We start from the raw sequence: 20,592 nt of genomic DNA on the forward strand, positions 1-20,592 counted from the left end.
TCAATGTGTTGTAATTAATTATAATTCTTGCTCTTTTATGAATCCAAAATTGTCCGAATTTGACATTTCGGACTCCATTAGCTGACCGAATACAATAATCAATGCCAATTTATTGTATAATTTCATCATAGAAACAAAAATATATCATTTTTGATTATAATTTGTGGTTTTTGGGAATTCCGAATTTTTTAAATTTAAATACAAATATCGATAGATAAATTCTATTATCGACTTTCTGTCATCGATTAATTGCCAATAAGTCCCTAAAAGTTACCAAACGCGCTTTTTCGCTTTTGTAAACAATTTGGAAAGCCGGCTGAGGACATGGATCGCTTGGCCAGGATCTTCTCGCAGCAGGACGAACTGATAACTCTGGACAGTGGGTTTAAGGATGAGTACGAAACATTCAAGTCCCTGCATGCCTTGCCGGCAGAAAAGCGCCAGAGTCTCGAGCAGCTGACACTGAAGTTATTGACGGACTTGGAGCTGCCGCATGACAGGGATTCATGCGCGTTGAGATCGCGGACCCTGCGCGAGGAGGGTAACCTCGTATTCAGGGACGATACCAAGGAAGCGGAACAAATACTAAAAGCCTGCCGACTCTACACGGGCGCCGTTTTTGAGGCGGAGGACGCTTCTGAGGAACTGGCTCTTGCCTTTGCCAACCGAGGCATGGCTTTGCAGGAGTACGGGTATTACCGTGAGGCCTACGACGATTGCGCCAATGCGCTGGACTGCGGGTATCCGGAAAAGCTGCAGCACAAGGTAATCATGCGCCAGGCGTTTTGTGCCTGGAAGTTGGAAAATATTGAGGCATTCGAGGAGCACTTGGCGTGTCTGGAGAAGCTGCAGCTGAATGAGGGCTATGAACGACAGGTAAAGCATCTCAAAGAGAAGCTGGAGCTACTGAAAAGCCACAAGAAGCAGACAGTAATTAATGAGACAGAGGCTGGCACAGTTTTGGAGGAAATGTAAGCCCACCTAAGCACGCACATACATTTATTTTAGTAATCTTTAAACCCTTATATGGCAGCCTTACAGATCCTGGAGAGCGTGGTCGCTATATGGTGGCCAAGGAAGCTATACCCCAGGGCAAAGTGATCTTCTCCGAGCGAGCCTCCTGTTTTGTTCCCCTGGAGCAACGACTGATTTGCCATCAGTGTGCCGCCACCTTGATGAGTGCCCCTATACCCTGTTCGCAGTGTCACCAGCGAGTGGTGTACTGCTCCAGAAAGTGCAGGGAGAAGCATTTGGCCATCCACAGGTACGAGTGCGCCGCTTACCGCCGGGATTTGCTCAAGCTTTTGGGCGTTTCTCACTTGGCATTGCGTCTGGTCCTGACCTATGTGCCTCTGATGCTGCCGCATCTTGCGGGTTGTACCAGCTCCCAAGCGATTTGGAGTAGTATCACTGAATTGTCAGCAAACCAGGAGCAGGAAACTGTTCCTGAATACGTGCAAAGCCTAAGCATGGCCAGCCATCTGAAGCAGGCCTCGCAGGCGGAGTTGGTCTACCATATGCTCTGCGCCAACCTTCTTCAGACGTATCTTAAGGAGCACACAGACTTCTTCAAACAATTCAACGCCTCATCAGCCTCCATTGAAGATTGGCAAGTGGTTATATCAGCCTTGATCCTACGCTCCGCCGGACAATTACTAGCCAATGGTCATGTGAGCAGCTCCCTGCTGCCAGTTGGTCTACAAACCAATGAATTTGCTCTGCTGCAGTCGGACATGTGGGAGAGTCCGCTTCATTTGAGGCTGGGGCAGCTGCACAATCTGGCCCGTTCGGAGCTAATTACGGCCATCAATCTGCCGTATTTGAGCTTGTGCAACCATGGCTGTGCTCCTTCTATTTCCACGAAGTTCGACGGCTGCTCGGTAGTTAATTATTCTTTGGGCGACTTGGCGAGGGGCGAGGAGATCTTCAATTGTTATACACGGGATTATAGGAACAGCTTGAAGCAGCAGCGCTTGCAGGCATTGGAGGAGGTCTACAAATTCCAGTGTAGCTGTGACAAGTGCAAGCGCCCTGATCCCGATCAGGATTACGTAAGCAACTAAGCTTTGGAATATTAAGAATTCCTTGAAATTTAAACTCTTAACTTTTTTATAAGCTCGCCTTCCATCGGTATCGCTGTGAGAAGCCCAACTGCCGGCAGATTTTTACACCAGATGTAGATGGACTTCCACAGAATAGTCTCAACTGGTGGCTGCATTCCCAGGTAGAGAATTCCATTGTTTGCACAGTCTGCCAAGAGCGGCAGCTTTTCCCCTGGTATAACGACTTCCTGGACCTCGTTGAGAGCTGTGTTGATTATAGCAAGAGACAGCTGCTCTTCCAGGCGTACGATGATCTGGACAAATGGCTAATGGAGCATCACAGTCTGAAGAGGAATCTGGCCGGAGAACTAATCATGTCCTGCTTTGTGGAGATAGATGGTAGGATAATCCATCAATCAATCAATTATTACGAAAATCTAAGATTATATTTCCTTGTAGTAGGTTGTATTCTGGAGGATTGGGAGTACGAGAACCTGGCCAAGGTTATCCGCCATCAACTGAAGGGCACTGCGGCCCAGTGCGGCGCCAACTCCCTGGAGTACCTCACAGAGATGACCTATCTTTGGGATTTAATTGCCTTGAAAAAATGCGAGAGCAACGAAATGGAATTGTTAGAGCTGAAAGGTAAGCTGGAGTATCTGGCCAGCGAATATCGCGAGGTGTTTCTGAACTATTACAACGATTTTATTGAGCAACAATGTAAATAACGATGATATACACGCTATAAATTCACTAGTTTCGAGCTACAAGCAATTAACACTGGCACTTTTAACCTACAACTAATATCTGAGCTGAGCTGGGCTCTCCCTTCGTTTAGATGAAATGAGAGGCATATTCGTGGGGCATCACGCCCCGGCGGGGATAGAAGGTGTGGGTGGTGGAGAACTTGAGCAGGTTCGTTATGTCACTCGTGTAGATATCGGCGAAGCGGAAGAGGCGTCTCGAGAAGTACGTGGGATTGTGATAGGTGCGGAAAACGCTGCCAAACTGCTCGTTGAACACGTTCTTGGTTTTGTTGCTGTCAAAAAGGTCAAGTGGCTGATAAGTAAAGAAAAAACAATAGTAAAAATAAAATGCCCTACCGCAACTGATCCCGCTCATCCATCCAATCCCTGAGGCACTTTTGGGCCGCCTCGCTCTCGTCGTCCTGGGTCTCCTCGATGAGTTGCGTCAGCATTTGCAGCCAGTTGGCGCTCATCTTGAAGTCCACACGGTTCAGGGTCTTGATTTCGTGCTGGAGAATAAAATAATATATATTATATATCTTTACATTTTGACCGTTTACATGTATACCCACCGCTAGCTCACTGATGATGGCGCCCGTTCGCCAGCTGTGCTTCAGGGTGACATCTGCCAGATCGCTGTAGGGATGATCCCCAAAATAGAGCACAGAATGGCCACGCCAGCCCTTGAGCTCCTGCAGCTGCCTCACTGAACCCTGCTCCCAAAAACGAGCAAATTATAAAATTGAAAGATTACTCAAAAAAAAAACCCCTCACCTCGTAGTAAATTTTACCCTTTTCCAGCTTGAAAACGCGATCCCACAGATGGGACTGTGTTCGTTCGTCAAACAGCCTAATGGGCCGAGATTCATCCGTAAAGAACTTGGGCTTTCGTGCCTGCACAATGACCACATCAAAGAAATCGCGCCAGTTTGAGCCCACCAGCCAGGACATGCCGCAGTTCCTACAACATAAAACTGTTAGGATACTATATAGCAACTATAACTCCTTGTACTTACACAAACGAGTACGGGCTATTGGTGACCAGAAAGAGATTCTTGCCCGCCTGCTGCAGCTTCTCAAAGAACTTGACTAGCTTCGGATTACGTTCAATATACTTCTCGGTGTTCAGCATCACCTTGCCATGCATAATGGGATGGCAGGAGCCCATGGCCGTCCTCACGTCATGGAAAACAATCTCTGGATTATAGTCGATGCGATTCCTCTCGAAATACTCAATCACGTTGCACAACAGACACATTTCAGGTACGGAAAAAAGATCGGCCAGCTGCACCATTTTGGAGTTGGTGTTGTGCTGCGAGGAGAAATCCAAATTGAGCTCGTAAATCATTGATTTTTATACGTTTCCTGATAAGATACGAACCCTATAGCTATTGTTTGGCCCCTCCACATAGGCAATGGGCAGCAATCGGTTGTGGTACAGCTTCAGCACCTCATCGGCCTCGACTTTGGTGCGACCTCGGTAGACAGAGCCCAGCTGCAGCTGCAGGAAGCTGTCCAGCTTGACGAGCAGACCCTTTTCCACATCGTAGTGCAGGCCGCGCACTGCAAAGTTCGGCTCATATTCCAGTTCGAGAATGTCGTCCGGGTAGCGGAACCGCTTCACCAGCATCTCCCGAGCCAGGTTGTACAGCAAGTCCTCCAGGATCGGCTTGTAGCAGGCCAGAGTGTAGTCGTAATCGAAGCCATACACCTGCACCTCGCTCAGATCCAGCTCGTTGCAGGCAAACACCGCATCGGGATGCACGTCCACAGGCAGCTTCTTGGCTGAAAAGGTCATCGGAGGAGAATGCGGGTGTTATACTTATTTGCGAATGGGACAGAGACGGATATTTATAGATCGTGCACATCTACGCATATGCATATGCCTGCTGTGAGTGGTTGAGGCTTACATTGGAACTTCTTTTTGGTGGCTTCGTAGAGCTCTTGGAAATCACTCACTGTTTTCGGGTGCGAGATCTGAGCGGGAGCAGTGGCAGATGCAGCGGAAGCCCCAGTAACGGTCGCTCCAGCGTCCGACGAAAAAGAGCGGGACTGCCACTGGGCGCTCGAGTTTGATTTAGACAGTGGGGCAAGGGCAGTATTCCAGCTCCGGATGGCGACAACGCTTCGCAGGAGCACATTCTGCCTGAGGAGCGCACTCACGATGGGATTGCCTGCCGCGCACATTTAACTCGCTAGCCAATTGCCAATTAAGCCCGTTTGTTATGTACACCAAGTGGGGGCGGAATGGGGCTGGATGTGGAAGTGGTTGGGGTGGTGTGACCGGAACACAGGCCCCACTAAAATACCAGTGTGCGCCGATTTGTGGGAGATTTGAAAATGACCGATGATAAGTGCCCCAAAATGGTTACTATTTCCAATTTTATTTTAAGTATTAGCATCGTTAATAAATGTAATACAATGTAATAGAAAAGTCAAAAGTAACGGATTTTTAACGGCTGATTGTACTCAATAACCTTTTAATTTTATTAAATTTATTTAAATTAAAATAAAGCTGGGTAGTTATAATGACAATTTCCTAAGGCATTGAAAGGGTTACCTTTTTTTTAAATACTCGTTGATTCCTACCAAAAAATTGTTTTCCAAATTGTTCAGCTTTAAAAACATCCAAATCGATGTATCGGCTTATAAATAACATATATTATATCGATAGTAAATCGTTGGAAATTCCATCTCTAATTTCGAACATCTGGGTGTTAAAAATATTTTCGGCAAAAATTAACAAAATCAACGAGTGCAATAAAATCTCCAGTGATTTCTTTAGCGATTTCTTTCGCCCTTTTAAATTACAAAGAATCCAATCGAATCGGTGAAAAGAGGAGTGCCACGAGGAGAGGAAGGAAGAGCCCGAAGAAATTTACTTTTCTGTGCATGTGTGTGCGTGCGTGTGTGTGGTAGTAGTAGTATTTTTTCATTTCTGTTTTCACTGTACGTGCGATTCATATATTATTTTTCATTACGTGAGCCAATGCAATATTCGGACGAGGACAGAATTTTGCCCTCGCCCGCCGGAGAAGGCCGACTTTGAATTTGATCTTATTGTTTATTTCATTTGTGCAATTAGATGCTGCCAGCGATGTAGAGCTGCTGATGGCCCCTCTTCCACGGGGGCCGCGGCGATTGCGATGCAATAAGAGTGAATTAGACACGGAATAAAAAAAAAACAAAAACAAAAAAAAGCGACAAAAACAAAAAAGAAAGACGATAGGCGGTTGGCCAAATTACGCCGCAGTTGAAAAGAAAAGCGCGAAGAAGAAGCAACAATACGTCAAATATCTCTCTCCAATACCATCACACGGCTCGGATCGTCGTCTCACCGTGCCGTGTCCGTGTGCTCGAAAATTCTGGTGGCCCCAGCCCCCAAGAACAACAAATCCAAACCGAAACCGAACAACAACATCAAAAAGAACAACAAACATCCGTTCGAGCATTGACAACTGATACGTAGAATTATGAATGTAGAGAGCCAACTGAAGACACCGCTAACGCACATACGCAATCTGGTCAAGCACGTGAATAAGCGAAATTTTAATGAAACCAGCGAGCAAATAAAGCAGGTGAGTTTGGCTAATTGTCCGCCAGCGAATTGGACAAGCAAATTGTTTTTGACTCTGTCAACAATAACAACAATAGTGTCAGAGGGTGACGACTGCGGGGTTCGAATGGTGTTGCCAAACCGTGTGCATATATCGCACCTGGCTGCCCTGCCAGTGTTGCCAATTGTCCACACTCACGACCGTCTGCGGAGCACTATTGCCATTTCACTCGCTCGTGCATTTTTGCCGACGCCATTACAGTTTTTTGTGGAGGCAGCAGAAAAAATTTCTCTGCACGGCATTGCGCGAGTTGTTCCCGTTTTGTTTAAGCCAAAAGTGATTTAAAATGTATCGAGTTAGACTAATTGAGTGCGAAAAGCCACACACTTGAGTCTGGCGAATGTCGGAGTGTTTCATTCGCAGTGAAATCGTGCGAAAGCGAGCTGCAAAAACCGAGGCAGCGAGAAGTGGCCAGGCAAAGCCAAGCGATAGGGTCTCGACCCTACTAAACTAACTCCTATCCTGTACAAAGCCAACTGCCCAATCGAATAGAGTTTTGTAAGTTCATAGTGCGCAGATAGTGGGGAATAATAATTGCGGCCGCTTTCTTTTCGCTGGATTGGCAATATGCCCTCCGTCGCACTCCTTCAGTTTGACCCCCTTCCTTTCTCGCACCGTCATCTCGGCTCTGCTCGGGCTCTCCTCTCCCATGTAAAATGTTTCGCCAGCGAGTGTGAGCGAGAGGGAGCGATCACTTTTGTGTGTAATTTGTTGTGGAGCAGCTGCGACGACGACGGCGGGGTCACAGCTGTTGTCTCGCTTCTGCGTGTACACCGCTCAGTCGGTGTGAGAGAGAGCCTTGAGTCCGGACTCCGAACTCCGCACTCCGGATCTGAATCCGAATTCGAATCCGGAGCACACAAATAAAGGGGAAAACAAACTTCAAAGTGGGGCAGGCGGCGGCCGGGCTGTCTGCGTTAACACACACTTAATCTGTCTAAATTTCCAAGTTCGCAATGAAAAACCTATAAAAATCAATTGATCACCGCATATCAAAAGGCATCTTCATCCGCGTCCCACGCAGCCACCGATATGTGTACAACATCGCGGGCAGTCGCTGCCAGGGCGCGTCTACTAGTTGCCAAAGCCAGTACAGCAATGCATAATGTCACATCTTCATTCTTCGCCCTTTTACAGTTCGCCAAAGAGCACGGACTGGAAGCGGAACGCAGCAGTCTGCGCCACCTGTTCTCCGTGATCAACCTCAGCGATCCCGCGCCGTCGGTCACCGTTCAGCTGCAGGCAAAGCTCCTGGGCACCCAGTTGCAGCGTCAGCTGCAGAATCCCTCGTTTGTGTCCAACATCTGTTTTGCCTTTGACCAGTACTTTGCGAGCAACCAGAAGGTGAGTATCTACTTCATCCTCACCGCTACCAATTTTTTTTAGATTTATTTTGGTAACACGATTCTTTTTTGGCCAGTCGTTTAAGCCTGCTGCGGTAGCCGATCTAGTTAGCCACGTGTCCCGACTGACCGGCATCAACAAGCTCTGCGAGTGCATATTTGCGTTGGCCGTGACCCATTCCTCTCATCCCGAGCTTAGGCAGTCAGCGAGGAACAACTTGCAGGTGTCCCTCGTCGAGCTGATCGATTCGTATTTGGGCAAAGGAAACAGCAACCCGGCCAGCAGTGGTCTGCAGGAGATATCGTTTGACCTGCTGCAGTATTTACTGTGCTGTCTCAAGGAGTACGTGAAACCGCAGCTGGAGGCCCAGTTTTTGGTAAAACTTCGCGAGGAGTTTCCGCGCCAAGCGGTGCCATTGGTTCTAGCGCCGTTCCTTTACGGCTCCGGCTCGACCACGGCGTCGGCGACGATTTCGGGAGCAAGTGCCAGCGAAACGGATGCAGAGGCCGAAGCAACGGCCAGCAGCAACAGCAACAGCTCCAGTTACGAGGCAGATGCTCTGAACGAGGTGGGAATTGAGGATATCTATGACCATTTAAGCGAGATAATATTCACCAACCAGGTGAGCGTAAGAAATGCATAGCAAGGCAATAGGAATTTGATCCCTAATACAATCTGTTGTTTGCAGGGCAAAAATAATATTATGGACACATCCTGGATTAATCTAGTCCTTGAAATCGGTTATGAATTTACATCGAGCGTTGAAGAGTGCAAGAATCATTTGTGTTCCCGCGAACGCGCTGAGCTTCAGTCCAAAGATGTCGCCAAGATCGTTGGACTCATGTGCCGACGGCACTCGTCGCTGCTCGATTGTAATGTAAATCTACCGACGCCAGCGAACTTCTGGCCCGGACAGGGACAATCACAGGGTCAGGGTTCAGGTAGTAACAGCAGCGGCGGCGGCGGCTCGTCGCAGACACAAAGTACTTCGCAGCAGCAGAGCTCCAGTAGCAGTAGCAACAACAACGATGGCAGTGAGGGAAATGCGTCCAGTGATAAGAAGGACAAGAAGGAGACGACGGAGGCCACACAGACATGGAAGCCAGATGTCTTTGTGCAGGCCCTCAAGGAGGTGGTGCCCCAGCTCAACTGGAAGGACGTGTGCATGGGTAATGTCAGAAACAGTTCCCCAATGGGCTCAATCTAATTCTTCTTTTGTTTTTTTTTTTCTTTAGAACTCGATCATCCCGAGTTTGTGCTAAAGGATCGCATTGGCTTGGACTTGCTTTTAACCATCCTGCGATTGGCCACGGGCTCCAGCTTATTCCCACATCCAGAATGCATTTATCGCCACTGGGCCAACACGGAGGGTCAGCTGTCGCTGATTACCACTATGCTGAAGAACCCGGATCTCTTCTCCTTTGCCGACTTTGTGTTCAGTCAGCCAGCGTTGGATGTGCTGAAAACGGCTCCAGATGCCGACAACAAAGAGATCTCGGCGTGGAAGTCACTGCATCTGGTGGAGGTGCTGCTCTCCATCGCGGACAAGGGATATTATACGCAGGTGCATGAGCTCTTGAAGTTCCCTGCCCAGAATTGTCCCGACGTGTTGTTCCTGGCCCTGCTGCACATCAGTCCACCCCTGACGCCTCTCCGTCAGGATTTATTTAACCAACTGATACCTACGTTCCTTGGCAACCATCCCAACTCCAACGTGATCCTGGCTAGCGCCTGGAGTTCGACGAACTTCCAACTGCGCCCCAACATAATGAATGCCATGTCCGAATGGTATCTGCGCGGCAGTGAATTCGATCAGGTGAAGCTGTCGCGTATCTTAGACCTTGCCCAGGACCTGAAGGCGCTGTCCTCTCTGCTGAACGCCCGCTCTTTCCTGTTCATTATCGACCTGGCCTGCCTTGCCTCCCGGCGTGAGTACCTGAAGCTGGAGAAGTGGCTAACCGATAAGATTCGCGACCACGGCGAGCCCTTCATGCAGGCCATGATCAAGGTGCTGCTGCGTCGATGCCCCCAGGTGGTTAATGCCAAAATGCCCGAGGACCAGCTGCCCCCCAAGCAGACTCAACTCTTGCCCGAGACTGTGACCACGATGATCAACTGCCTGCACACGTGCATCAACAGCTGCATGCAGCCGGAAATGGGCGAGATGATTATGCAGATGACCGCCAATGTGGCCATTATGGCGAATAAGTCACGTGTTCAGCAGCAGCAACAACAACCAGGTTTGGTTCCGCCGCCGCCACCAAATATCTTGCGCGGCCATCGTGGCATGGATCTTCCCGGCGGCATTGTGCCACCGCCGCCACAGCAACCCTTCTCTGGAAACCTTAATGCCCAGATGTTTGGACCCGGAATGGATCCGCTTACGAATATGTCCAACAACCTGGCAGGCCTCAACCTGAGCGGCCCGAACGGTGCCTTCAATTTTGGCAACATGCTAACCTCTCCTTCGCGTTTAATGACTCCGGGAGCCAGTCCCTATCCGCTGAATCCCATGCAGATGCCACAGGCTCCACCACCACCCAATGTTGGGAATCTTGGTCGCATGCTGCCCGGTGGTCCCCAACAGCCAACTCCTACGCCCACGCCGACGGCCCCGAATCCCAACAACCCGGTGATGGCCGACTTACAGATACCTGTGTCCAAGGAGGTGGAGGACGAGGTGAACTCGTATTTCCAACGCATCTACAACCACCAGCCCAATCCCACTCTCTCTATCGACGAAGTTTTGGATATCCTGCAGCGCTTCAAGGAGTCCAGCAACCGGCGGGAGCAGGAGGTCTTCTTGTGCATGCTGCGCAATCTGTTTGAGGAGTACCGCTTTTTCTGTCAATATCCGGAGAAAGAGCTGCAGATCACAGCCCAGCTGTTTGGCGGCATCATTGACCGCAATCTGGTGCCCACTTTTGTTGCCCTGGGACTCTCCTTGCGTTGTGTTTTGGATGCACTCCGCAAGCCCGAAGGCTCCAAGCTTTATTACTTCGGTGTGACGGCACTGGATAGGTTTAGGACTCGACTGCACACCTACAACAAGTACTGCGAGCACATCCGTTCCATTCCCCACTTCTCGGACTTTCCGCCGCACCTCATCCACTATGTGGAATACGGAATGCATGGCCAGGAGCCGCCGCCACAGAAGCTGATTGGCCTCAGCAACACGATTCCGCCTGTGATATCCACAGGGCCGATAACTGAGCCTCTGTATAGGACCAATTCCATGCAGGGAAACATGCCCGCTGCCACGCCCGGATCAGGACCCAAATCGAACGTAGCTGTGTCCCATGCCACCCGGATGAAGTCTATTGCCAATGCCACCAATATCGATACCCTGCTGGTGGCCAACCAGGAGGAGAAAGTGACGATACCGCCAGAGCCCGTGCAGGACAAAACGGCCTTCATATTCAATAACCTCAGCCAGTTGAATATCCCCCAGAAGTGCGACGAGATCAAGGAGATCATGACCAAGGAGTATTGGCCCTGGCTAGCCCAATATTTGGTTCTCAAGCGTGCCTCCATGGAGTTCAACTTCCATACGCTGTACTACAACTTCCTGGAAGCCCTCAAGAACTGCGAGATCAATCGGTTTGTGACCAAGGAGACGCTGCGCAACATCAAGGTGCTGCTGCGCTCTGATAAGGGAGTCATCAACTTCTCCGATCGCAGTCTGCTGAAGAACCTTGGCCACTGGCTGGGCATGATGACCCTCGGACGCAATCGTCCCATCCTGCTGTTGGACCTCGATCTAAAGTCTCTGCTGGCCGAGGCCTATCATAAGGGCCAACAAGAGCTGCTTTTCGTGGTGCCCTTTGTGGCCAAGATTCTCGAATCGTCCGCCAAATCACGCATTTTCCGCTCGCCCAATCCCTGGACCATGGGCATTATGTACGTGCTGGGCGAGCTCCACCAGGAGCCGGACCTTAAATTAAACCTTAAGTTCGAAATCGAGGTACTTTGCAAGACGCTCAATCTGGAGCTGGCCAAGCTGCGACCAGTGATCTACCTCAAGGATCCCACGCGAGCTCTACTCATCGAGCAGCAGATGTCGCAGCCAAAGCCGAAGCAACAGGATACCATTGCACCGCCGCCGTCTTTGCCGCGAGAACAACAGCAATCGCCAGCCCAGCCGCCTCCGCAGCAGCAGCAGCAGCCACAGCCACAACAACAGGCTCCTCCACCGGCTCCGCCGTCGGATGTGGACGCCCAGACGGCAGCCGCCATGATGATGGGAGCCGGCGGCAGTGGAGCGAACAGCACTCCCGGATCAGTGGCCTCTCCCAATCTGCCCACCGATCCCAGCCAGGTGGTGCTGCCACCGCCCGAGCCGCGGTACGCGTACGTGGACGTGAATGTGAGCAACTTCCAGCTTATTGCACAGCACCTGGTGCTGCCCCCAAATATTCCATTCCTGCACGCCAATCCAGGAATCAAGCATATCGTGATCAATGCCGTGGAACGCACGATCACCGACTGGCTGCAGCCCATCGTGGATCGGAGCATTCGCATCGCTTGCGCCACCACCGAGCAGATAATCCGTAAGGACTTTGCCCTGGATGCGGACGAGAACCGCATGCGCACCGCTGCTCACCAGATGGTGCGCAACCTGGCTGCCGGCATGGCCATGATCACCGGCAAGGACGAGATAGCCCGTGCCATTAGCCAGAACCTGCACAAGGCATTGTTCTCGGCACTCACTGGAATGCCCAGCCTGACTGAGATCCAGGCTGCTGCCCTGACGCTGGCCAGCGAGAATGTGGAACTTGTGTGCGCCTTTATCCAGAAGACATCGGCCGAGAAGGCAGCCGCCGAGATTGACAGGCGTCTGAGCACCGATTTCGAGACCCGAAAGATCGCACGGGAGGAGGGCAATCGCTTTGTGGACTCTCAAATTCTGAGCTATCAGCAGGATCGCCTTCCGGAGGCAGTGCGCATCAAGGTGGGTGCTGCTCCAGCTACACTGTTCGCGGTGTACTCGGAGTTTGCCCGAAGCATTCCCGGCTTTCAGCAGATGAGCGAACGGGATATCGCCCTGTTTGTGCCGAAGCCACAGGATCTGGCGCAGCCAAATGTGTTTGCAAACGATGAGAGCAGCATGGTTTACGCCGAGGTGGCCAGTAAAATGGAGGCCTTTATGAACACGGCCATTAATGTGCCATCGCTGCAGGTGCAGGCCAGCAAGATGCATATGCTCCTCAATGCCCTGATGTCAACACGCAGACAGAGAGACCAGGATTCGGCCTTTAATCTACTAACCCGTGCCGTCGAAGGCTTGACCGAGGGCTTGATCACTGTGCCTGAGCACATGGAACAGATGAAGCTCTACCAGAACATCCATCTTCGCATCCTCAGTCTGCTGCACAACAGCTTTGGTGCCCCCAACACGGAGCGAGCTGTGACCAAGTGCTTCTTCGATATCCGCGAGGAGGTGCGCTACAACGTGGAGGCGGCCCGCGCCCTCATCACCTCACATTTTGTCAATTTAAATCAATTCGATGTAATGCTGCGGGATTGCATGGACAATGGCAACAACTATGTGGCCATTTCCTTTGGCATCGCTTTACTGGAGCGTCTAATCATGGAGGATAGGGCGATTAACATTGTGTCGGACAACGAGTTTATGGCCACAGTGGAACTGCTGGGCAGGCTAACCCAGCACCGTCATCGCTATCCGGAGTGCATTGTGAATGCCATCGAGGCGCAGTGGAGTGGAAACTTCAACTCCAGTGGTGACATCAGTCCGTTCAACGCTTGCGAGCGTTACCTGCAAGGAGCCTCCCAGTACATTCACTCCGGCATGCATCACGTGAGGGTAAGAATTTTATTTTATTTTATTTTTTTGTTTGTTTTATAATATTATCTCTCTTTTTGTTCAGTCATGTGACACAGATGATCCGCCAGGATTGCAGGAAAAGACCGAGTTCTTGCTCAAGGATTGGGTGGCCCTGTACACCCAGCAGAACCAGCAATCCACTCGAGATGCCCGGCACTTTGGTGCCTTTGTGCAGAAAATGAATACATACGGAATCCTTAAGACGGACGACCTGATCACACGCTTCTTCCGTCAGGCCACGCACATCTGCACGGATGTGGTATACCGAATGTTCGCGGAGCCCAGCCTGCCCATTAACCAGGCCAAGAACAAGATTTTCCAATGGATCGATGCTTTTGTGCATTTGATCGCGATGCTGGTGCGTCACTCGGGCGAGGCTGGAAACCCGACAACCAAGATCAACCTGCTGAACAAAGTGCTGGGCATTGTGCTGGGCACGCTGCTCAAGGACCACGAGATGCGCGGCGTGAGTTTCCAGCAGGTGGGCTACCATCGCTTCTTTATGATGCTATTCATGGAGCTCTGCTCGGCGGACGTGATACTCGAGACGCTGATGCACAGCATTGTGTCGGCCTTTGCCTACACTTATCACCTGCTGAATCCCAGCTTTGCTCCTGGCTTCTGCTTTGCCTGGCTGGAGCTTATCTCGCATCGCGTATTCCTGGGCCGCATTCTCGTCCAGATTCCCGGCCAGAAGGGCTGGCCGCTTTACGCGCAACTGTTGCAGGATCTCTTCAAGTATCTGGCGCCCTTCCTGCGGAACACAGAGCTGGGCAAGCCTGTACAGCTCTTGTACAAGGGTACCCTGCGGGTGCTACTCGTCCTGCTGCACGACTTCCCGGAGTTCCTGTGCGACTATCACTTTGGCTTCTGCGACACCATCCCGCCCAACTGCGTTCAGATGCGCAACATTATCCTGTCAGCGTTCCCGCGCAACATGCGCCTGCCCGATCCATTTACGCCCAACCTGAAGGTGGACATGCTGTCGGACAGCAGCAACGCGCCCAAGGTGCTCAGCAGCTATATCATGAACATCCAGCCGCCGAACTTTAAGAAGGATCTGGACTCTTACCTCAAGGCCCGTGCGCCTGTTACCTTCCTTTCGGAGTTGCGTGGACACTTGCAGGTGACCCTCGAGCCGGGAACGCGCTACAACATGACGCTGATGAATGCCCTGGTCATGTATGTTGGCACCCAGGCAATTGCCTTGATTAGGTGAGTGGGTGTATGCATGTTAATTAAAGAATACTTTTGCTAATCAATATTGAATACCCTTCGCAGAAACAAGAACTTTGTGCCCAACACATCAAACATTGCACACAGCGCTCACATGGATATCTTCCAGAACCTGGCCGTCGACTTGGACACAGAGGGTCGCTATCTGTTCCTGAACGCAATTGCTAACCAGTTGCGCTATCCTAACAGTCACACGCACTACTTTAGCTGCGCGGTCCTCCACCTGTTCGCCGAGGCCAACTCGGAGGCCATTCAGGAGCAGATAACACGCGTCCTGCTGGAACGATTGATTGTTAACCGCCCGCATCCGTGGGGTCTGCTCATTACGTTCATCGAGCTGATCAAGAATCCCATTTACAAGTTCTGGGATCACGATTTTGTGCACTGTGCACCGGAAATTACCAAGTGAGTTGGACTAATATAGAGGGGAGAATCGAGTTCAAGGTTTTGTGTAGCTTTGCAGTAGATGGATAGAGCGCTTGTCACTTTTGTTGCTACTTCCTTTCCACCTTATTTACCAGTTACCTCGCCTTCTGTTTACAGATATTTTGGTGATTGTTTGATTGTATTTGATCGGGCATTTTTGAATGGCATTCAGTGTGAAACGTAGCCCAGAGAGCAAGAAAGCGTTCCAAGCAAACCGACCAGTCCCTACCATCCATCCCACTCTTTTCTTTTTTTCATTGTTCACCTTTTCTTATTCGTTTGTAATCTCCTCTTTTATACAATTATTTTAGCATGAATCTATGAAAATATAACAATTATTTACTAAGCAAGTCTCGGGGTTTCTAGTCTGTATATATACCTGAAGAATTTTCATTAACCACTGCTATTCTTTGCCATTATTTGTAGGCTCTTCGAATCGGTGGCCCGATCCTGTTTGGCCAAGTCGAACGTCACCCAGCAGCTAAACATGCCCGTTGTCGTCGATGGCGAGGGCCAGGAGGTGGTGGCCAACATCAACTGAGAAAACGCCACCGTCCGACGCTTCTGCCTGGAGGTCTGTGCGCGACCCAGACGCAGGCAGTAGCACTCCCTCCCACACCGCACTACTACTAACAATAACTGCGTTTAGTTTATAGTGAATCGTGTGTTTTTTTTATTAAGGATACAGTGAAATCAGCAAAGAAACATTTACGACAACAGCAACAATAATAACACAACAAGAACCAGAACAGCAGGCCAGGCCAAAGTCGGGACTCGACTTGTATTTAAACGAACGGAGAAACGATAACATTTTAAATGCGCCTCCCCTTGCCCCAGGGGGGAATGTTATAAATTTTTAAATTGAGTTGTATTATAAAAAAAAAACGATAGATGGAAGGCGAAAAAACTGTTGATTACAGATAGATACTTTGTAAAGAAATCAAACCAAGCGATAAAAAAGAAAGAAAAAAAAAACGAATTAAGTATAAACAAAAAAAAAAGAGAAAATCGAAAAAAGGAAAATAATTTTCTACAAAAAAATTGCAAAATATGTACAATGAGAAAATGCGACAAAAACTAACAAATGCGATGTAAATATGTAGATTGTTGTTGCTACTACAAAAAACATTCGGCAGAAGGCGAGACAACAAACAACAGCAGCAGCAGAAATTAGATCAAAGAGAAGATGCAGAAGACGTAGCAACAACAACAGCCACAAAGAAAACACAAGAACACATACAACAAACGGAGAGAACCAGCAGAAGAAGAACCTACTCTCAGGACAGACGCTGAGAGGCAGAAGAGTCACTACCAATTCGAGTTGTCAAAGTAGCTGCTTGCTCACATCTTCACTTGCAAATTCTCCTTATCTTTAGTCTCTAAGAGCGCGCCCCTCAGTTAGTCTTCTCGTATATACGTTAACTTTTAAAGTGTTTCCGCACAAAACAATTGTAACAAACTACCAATCTACGTTTGATCTTCATATTAATTTTGTTTTTTATACCTACCTACCTTTTATTACGAACTGATGATCATTATTAACTGAAAATGGAATTAGCATTGAACACATCTCTTAGCTTGTTAAACTTAAAGTCGATCGATCCTCCCATGTAAAGTTAGAGAGCTGTTAGTATCAGAGATCGAGAGAGAGAGAGAGCGTGGCCAAGGAGAGTCGCAGCCATTATCTATAGAGCGATCTATATATAAATATATAAAGTATGTATTTCCAAATATAAATACGTAATGTAAATCGATTATGAATGCGGCGCCGGCAGTGGGAGTCATTATCCTACCAAGTTATGTGTACCCACTCCCGCACTCTCTGCAGCAACCCAACTCTATAGTTTATAGTCTCTGCACACGAAACACATCCCTTTTGTATTTACGCACGCGTCAAATGTATTTTGTATTTTGAATCAAAACTAAACTGAATTGAAGCCTGAAGCCTGTAGAAAGCGAAAGAGAGTGAAGAGAGTACGTCTCAGTTTTCTAGACAAAGACCCCCCACAAACTCATTTATAGACTAATTCCGTTTGCGATGGCTAAGAAGGAAAAGTATGTTTATGTATATGATGATGATGAAGATGATTATGTTCACCGATCGACCGACAGACACAATACAAGAGAAACATTCATTAACAAAGGATGCGACACGAGAAGAAACCACAACAAATCTACATTGATATAAATAATAATCCATTAAAATCGAAATAAGTAACATTACGCATTAAGAGATATATATAAAAAATTAATATGTATACAAAACAAATATTAAATGTATAAATGGCAAAATTTTAAAAAAACCTGCAGCCTTTAATTTTTCACCTTTATGGCTAAGTCTAGATGAGTGTGTGTGTATCTGTGGGTTAACACTTAAAAAAGCTCATTTTATTGGAGCAAACATACATATAGCATGTACTCTCGTGTACATATGTACCCCATTTCCGCGCCCAGGCTTACATAACGACCCACCGCCCCCCCCTGGAATGGTTTTGGGTTAAGTAAACAGAAATGTCGATAAATGCCGAGTGCGGAGAGAGCGGTTACAGCTTGGAAAAGCGAACCGAACCGAACTGAACTGAAATGAAATGGAATGTACGCTTGTATGTCCGTGCGTGTATCTATCTATTGTGTGACACGAATTCAGCATTAATTGAAATGCTGCAGTCATCGCAGTGCCAGTGCCAGTTCCCCTCCTCCTCCTTCTACTCCTCCTTGTGTTTTCGTTGCCAATTCACATGAATTTGTCATAAGGCTGATATGACACAAACAAACAAACGACTAAAGAAGAAAAAAAATCAAGCAACCAAATTGTGCACCGCGAGAAATTCAGGTCTATTTGGTAGTATCTTTGTGGCCAAGGTCAACTGATTAGCAAGGGCTCCTCACAAGTATGTCCAGTTTCTCAATGTAAGGTTAATTCCTAGCTTAAATACTGAACTTTAAAGTCAACATTAGCCTTAACCGATAATCTTGGGAAAAGGAATAATCTACTCTCACTTTTAAAGTCTATGTTAAACTAACCGAAATGGATTTTATCGAGTCGAAAAAGATTTAACTAGGAGTTGGTTTTTTATTTTTAAATAGATATTTATACCCTTGCAGGGTATTATAATTTCAGTCAGAAGTTTGCAACGCCTTTCCGACCCCATAAACCATATATATTCTTGATCAGCATCAACAAGGGAATCTTTCTAGATATGTTAGGAAGAAATCGAATTTTTGGCCATTTTTGCAAAATTTTACAAGGGGTTACATCATTAAAATTTTGATTTTGATAAAAAATTGAATTTTCAAAATTTTTAAATGAAGTATGCAGATTTATTAACTGTAGAAAATCTTGCACAGAACTGTTTTCCGATTTAAAATTAATGCTTTTTTGGCCGAGTTATGATATTTTTAATTAAAAAAAAAATCAAGAAGTTTTTTAATAAAAAAAATCCGATTTTATAATACAAAATAATATTTTTCTAAGTCAAGGAATCATTTCCGACCCCAAAAACCATAAATATTCCTGATCAGCATCGACAGGGGAATCTTTCTAGACCCGTCCGGAAGAAATCGATTTTTTGGCCATTTTTTGCGAAATTTGATAAGGGGTTACATCATTAAAATTTGCAAGAATGGCCAAAAATTTTGATTTCTTAAAATTTTAAATTTGGTATGCAGTTTTTTTAAATTAATAAAAACTAACACAAAACTGCTTTCCGAATCGAAATTAATGCATTTCTGGCTTAGTTATGATATATTTTAATTGTTACCTGAAAGGATATACAAACTTTGGTAGGCAAAAGATAGCTTCTTCTTGTTTTCTATTTTATTTAGGTGCCTTAGATGTTTGATATTTGGTGGACTTGGGAAGTTAAATTTTTAATTACTTGTATTAACATTCAAAAGCATTAAGGAATCAGGGCAACCCCTCAAAAACTCCTCAAACTTCTACTTGTTATGAATATTCAGTTGTAAGTTTGTAACTTATAGTGGTTCAATTGACCTTAAAAAGTTGTCATATTTTTTGCTAATGTAGAAATATAAAAAAAAAAAAAAAACTACCCAACGAGTTGGTTTTGGGGCTTGTGTGTTAGAGTGTGTATTTTGTATCTCGTATCTATGTGTGAGCGCTTGGAAACAGAATGTGGCACACTTAGCGCTCGGTCGACGTCGCTGCGCTGCGCAAAAAGTTTCCCCTGCCCGTGAGGTGTGTGTGTGTGTGTGTTGGGGCCCACCAGTTTCTTCTGTGCCAGGTCCCAGTCCATCGGTATCCGAAAGATACAAAAAGCGACGCTGCAGCTTTGTTGCCTCGCTCGGCGTACATGGCCATTTGAATCCGCTTAGATGTGCGCGCGCGCGCTGCCGAGCGAAAGAGATGTCGGTTTCGTTAAAAAGCTTCCAGTTTGCTTCAACACAGTCACGTGGGGCCCCGTATCTGTGTGTGTCGGTGTATCTTTGTATCTCTGTATCTTTGCGGGCGAGCTTCGGCTTCTTGGCCGCTTTTTGCGGCTGAGCTGAGTCAGCAGCGGGCAGGCACCATTAGTTGGAGCACATTTTGTGTATGCTGCCATTAGTTTTTTTTTTTGTTCGTTTTCCCCCTTTTTTTCTCTCGAGGTTTTCTGTGGCCCTGCACAGATACAAAGATACACAGATACAGATACAGATTTGTTTGGCATGGAAAAAAGGCCTTATGCAGCCAAGAACCAGACCGCAGCTGCATTTCTTTTCCCACAGAACTGCATCCACTACTTCATTATTGACCCAGTTTCCCGCACTAGGCTTTCACAGCTGCTGCTCGCTCGCTGCAGCGCCTCTGTGCTGCCAAAACCCTATGATTAAGCCAGGTCCAGTGCGAAACTAGACCAGCGCATAGCGTAGCCTCTTGGCTGCACATCTACCAAAAGAAACAAAAAAAAACTGAAAGTCCCTCGTTAAACAGAAATTGCAGCGGAAATTGGGCGAAAATAAAAATCTGGCGCAGGCCAAAGTGAAATCGGAAATGGAAGACACTCCTCGAACTCCTTCCAATGCATCGACCCATTAGCTTTACCCTTTAGCCATTCCATAAAACTGCCGTTTGGCCGATTGCAAGTGGAATCATCAATCACTGGCTGTTGTCAGTAAATGGAAAACATAATTCAATCAGACAGACCAATTCCATCAATCGAAATTGCATATTTTGAAATAGCTTTTCTTCGTTTTTAGGGAAACTTTTAAGTTTTAAAAAAATGGACACAGGAAAATTTAAATGAAAAGAAAGAAGTTTATAACTTATCAGAGTTAGTTTCTCATAAATCTTATTTTCGAGCCCTGGTATTCAAGATAAGCTAAAAAAAAGCTTAACA

General features: G+C 47.5%; 3 protein-coding genes across 8 annotated transcripts; 2 read left to right on the plus strand and 1 right to left on the minus strand.

Moving 5' to 3' along the window:
* The first annotated feature begins 274 nt into the window (after positions 1–274).
* Smyd4-1 (SET and MYND domain containing, class 4, member 1) lies at positions 275–2,770 on the plus strand. Its single transcript, XM_017171702.3, has 4 exons — positions 275–971; positions 1,034–2,051; positions 2,117–2,441; positions 2,502–2,770. Exons 1-4 carry the CDS (start codon positions 325–327, stop codon positions 2,768–2,770), a joined length of 2,259 nt encoding a protein of 752 aa, XP_017027191.1. The 5' UTR covers positions 275–324.
* A 106-nt stretch (positions 2,771–2,876) lies between these two features.
* Positions 2,877–5,189, minus strand: Nt5c (5' nucleotidase C). Of its 2 annotated transcripts, none has more exons than XM_017171703.3 (7): positions 4,699–5,189; positions 4,170–4,573; positions 3,805–4,100; positions 3,563–3,749; positions 3,361–3,501; positions 3,146–3,297; positions 2,877–3,081 (listed from the first exon to the last, which is right to left on the minus strand). In XM_017171703.3, the coding sequence occupies exons 1-7, from the start codon at positions 4,973–4,975 to the stop codon at positions 2,877–2,879; spliced, it is 1,662 nt and encodes a 553-aa protein (XP_017027192.1). In that variant the 5' UTR covers positions 4,976–5,189. The 2 variants fall into 2 exon arrangements, with proteins under 2 accessions (XP_017027192.1, XP_017027193.1); XM_017171704.3 differs by having other exon boundaries at positions 4,748–4,884.
* A 291-nt stretch (positions 5,190–5,480) lies between these two features.
* Positions 5,481–17,559, plus strand: Not1 (CCR4-NOT transcription complex subunit 1). 5 transcript variants are annotated; one of them, XM_017171698.3, is made up of 9 exons: positions 5,481–5,737; positions 5,874–6,366; positions 7,543–7,749; positions 7,826–8,371; positions 8,438–8,918; positions 8,985–13,573; positions 13,638–14,809; positions 14,876–15,235; positions 15,683–17,559. In XM_017171698.3, the coding sequence occupies exons 2-9, from the start codon at positions 6,262–6,264 to the stop codon at positions 15,795–15,797; spliced, it is 7,575 nt and encodes a 2,524-aa protein (XP_017027187.1). In that variant the 5' UTR covers positions 5,481–5,737; positions 5,874–6,261; the 3' UTR covers positions 15,798–17,559. The 5 variants fall into 5 exon arrangements, with proteins under 5 accessions (XP_017027187.1, XP_017027188.1, XP_017027189.1 ...); XM_017171699.3 differs by having other exon boundaries at positions 5,481–5,703; XM_017171700.3 differs by having other exon boundaries at positions 5,481–5,686.
* Positions 17,560–20,592: the final 3,033 nt, after the last annotated feature.

Source organism: Drosophila kikkawai, chromosome 2R (assembly GCF_030179895.1).
Source record: "Drosophila kikkawai strain 14028-0561.14 chromosome 2R, DkikHiC1v2, whole genome shotgun sequence".
Lineage (NCBI taxonomy): Eukaryota > Metazoa > Arthropoda > Insecta > Diptera > Drosophilidae > Drosophila > Drosophila kikkawai.

Excerpts from the sequence above, each read along its gene's own strand:
- Smyd4-1 (XM_017171702.3), top strand. The coding sequence starts at position 325 with ATGGATCGCTTGGCCAGGATCTTCTCGCAGCAGGACGAACTGATAACT. Across the intron at positions 972-1,033 it reads GGCACAGTTTTGGAGGAAAT|CCTTACAGATCCTGGAGAGC; the intron begins GTAAGCCCACCT and ends CTTATATGGCAG. Across the intron at positions 2,442-2,501 it reads CTGCTTTGTGGAGATAGATG|TAGGTTGTATTCTGGAGGAT; the intron begins GTAGGATAATCC and ends ATTTCCTTGTAG.
- Nt5c (XM_017171703.3), bottom strand. The coding sequence starts at position 4,975 with ATGTGCGCGGCAGGCAATCCCATCGTGAGTGCGCTCCTCAGGCAGAAT. Across the intron at positions 3,750-3,804 it reads AATAGCCCGTACTCGTTTGT|GAACTGCGGCATGTCCTGGC; the intron begins GTAAGTACAAGG and ends TTTATGTTGTAG. Across the intron at positions 3,298-3,360 it reads CCATCATCAGTGAGCTAGCG|CACGAAATCAAGACCCTGAA; the intron begins GTGGGTATACAT and ends TTTATTCTCCAG.
- Not1 (XM_017171698.3), top strand. The coding sequence starts at position 6,262 with ATGAATGTAGAGAGCCAACTGAAGACACCGCTAACGCACATACGCAAT. Across the intron at positions 8,372-8,437 it reads AGATAATATTCACCAACCAG|GGCAAAAATAATATTATGGA; the intron begins GTGAGCGTAAGA and ends TGTTGTTTGCAG. Across the intron at positions 8,919-8,984 it reads CTGGAAGGACGTGTGCATGG|AACTCGATCATCCCGAGTTT; the intron begins GTAATGTCAGAA and ends TTTTTTCTTTAG.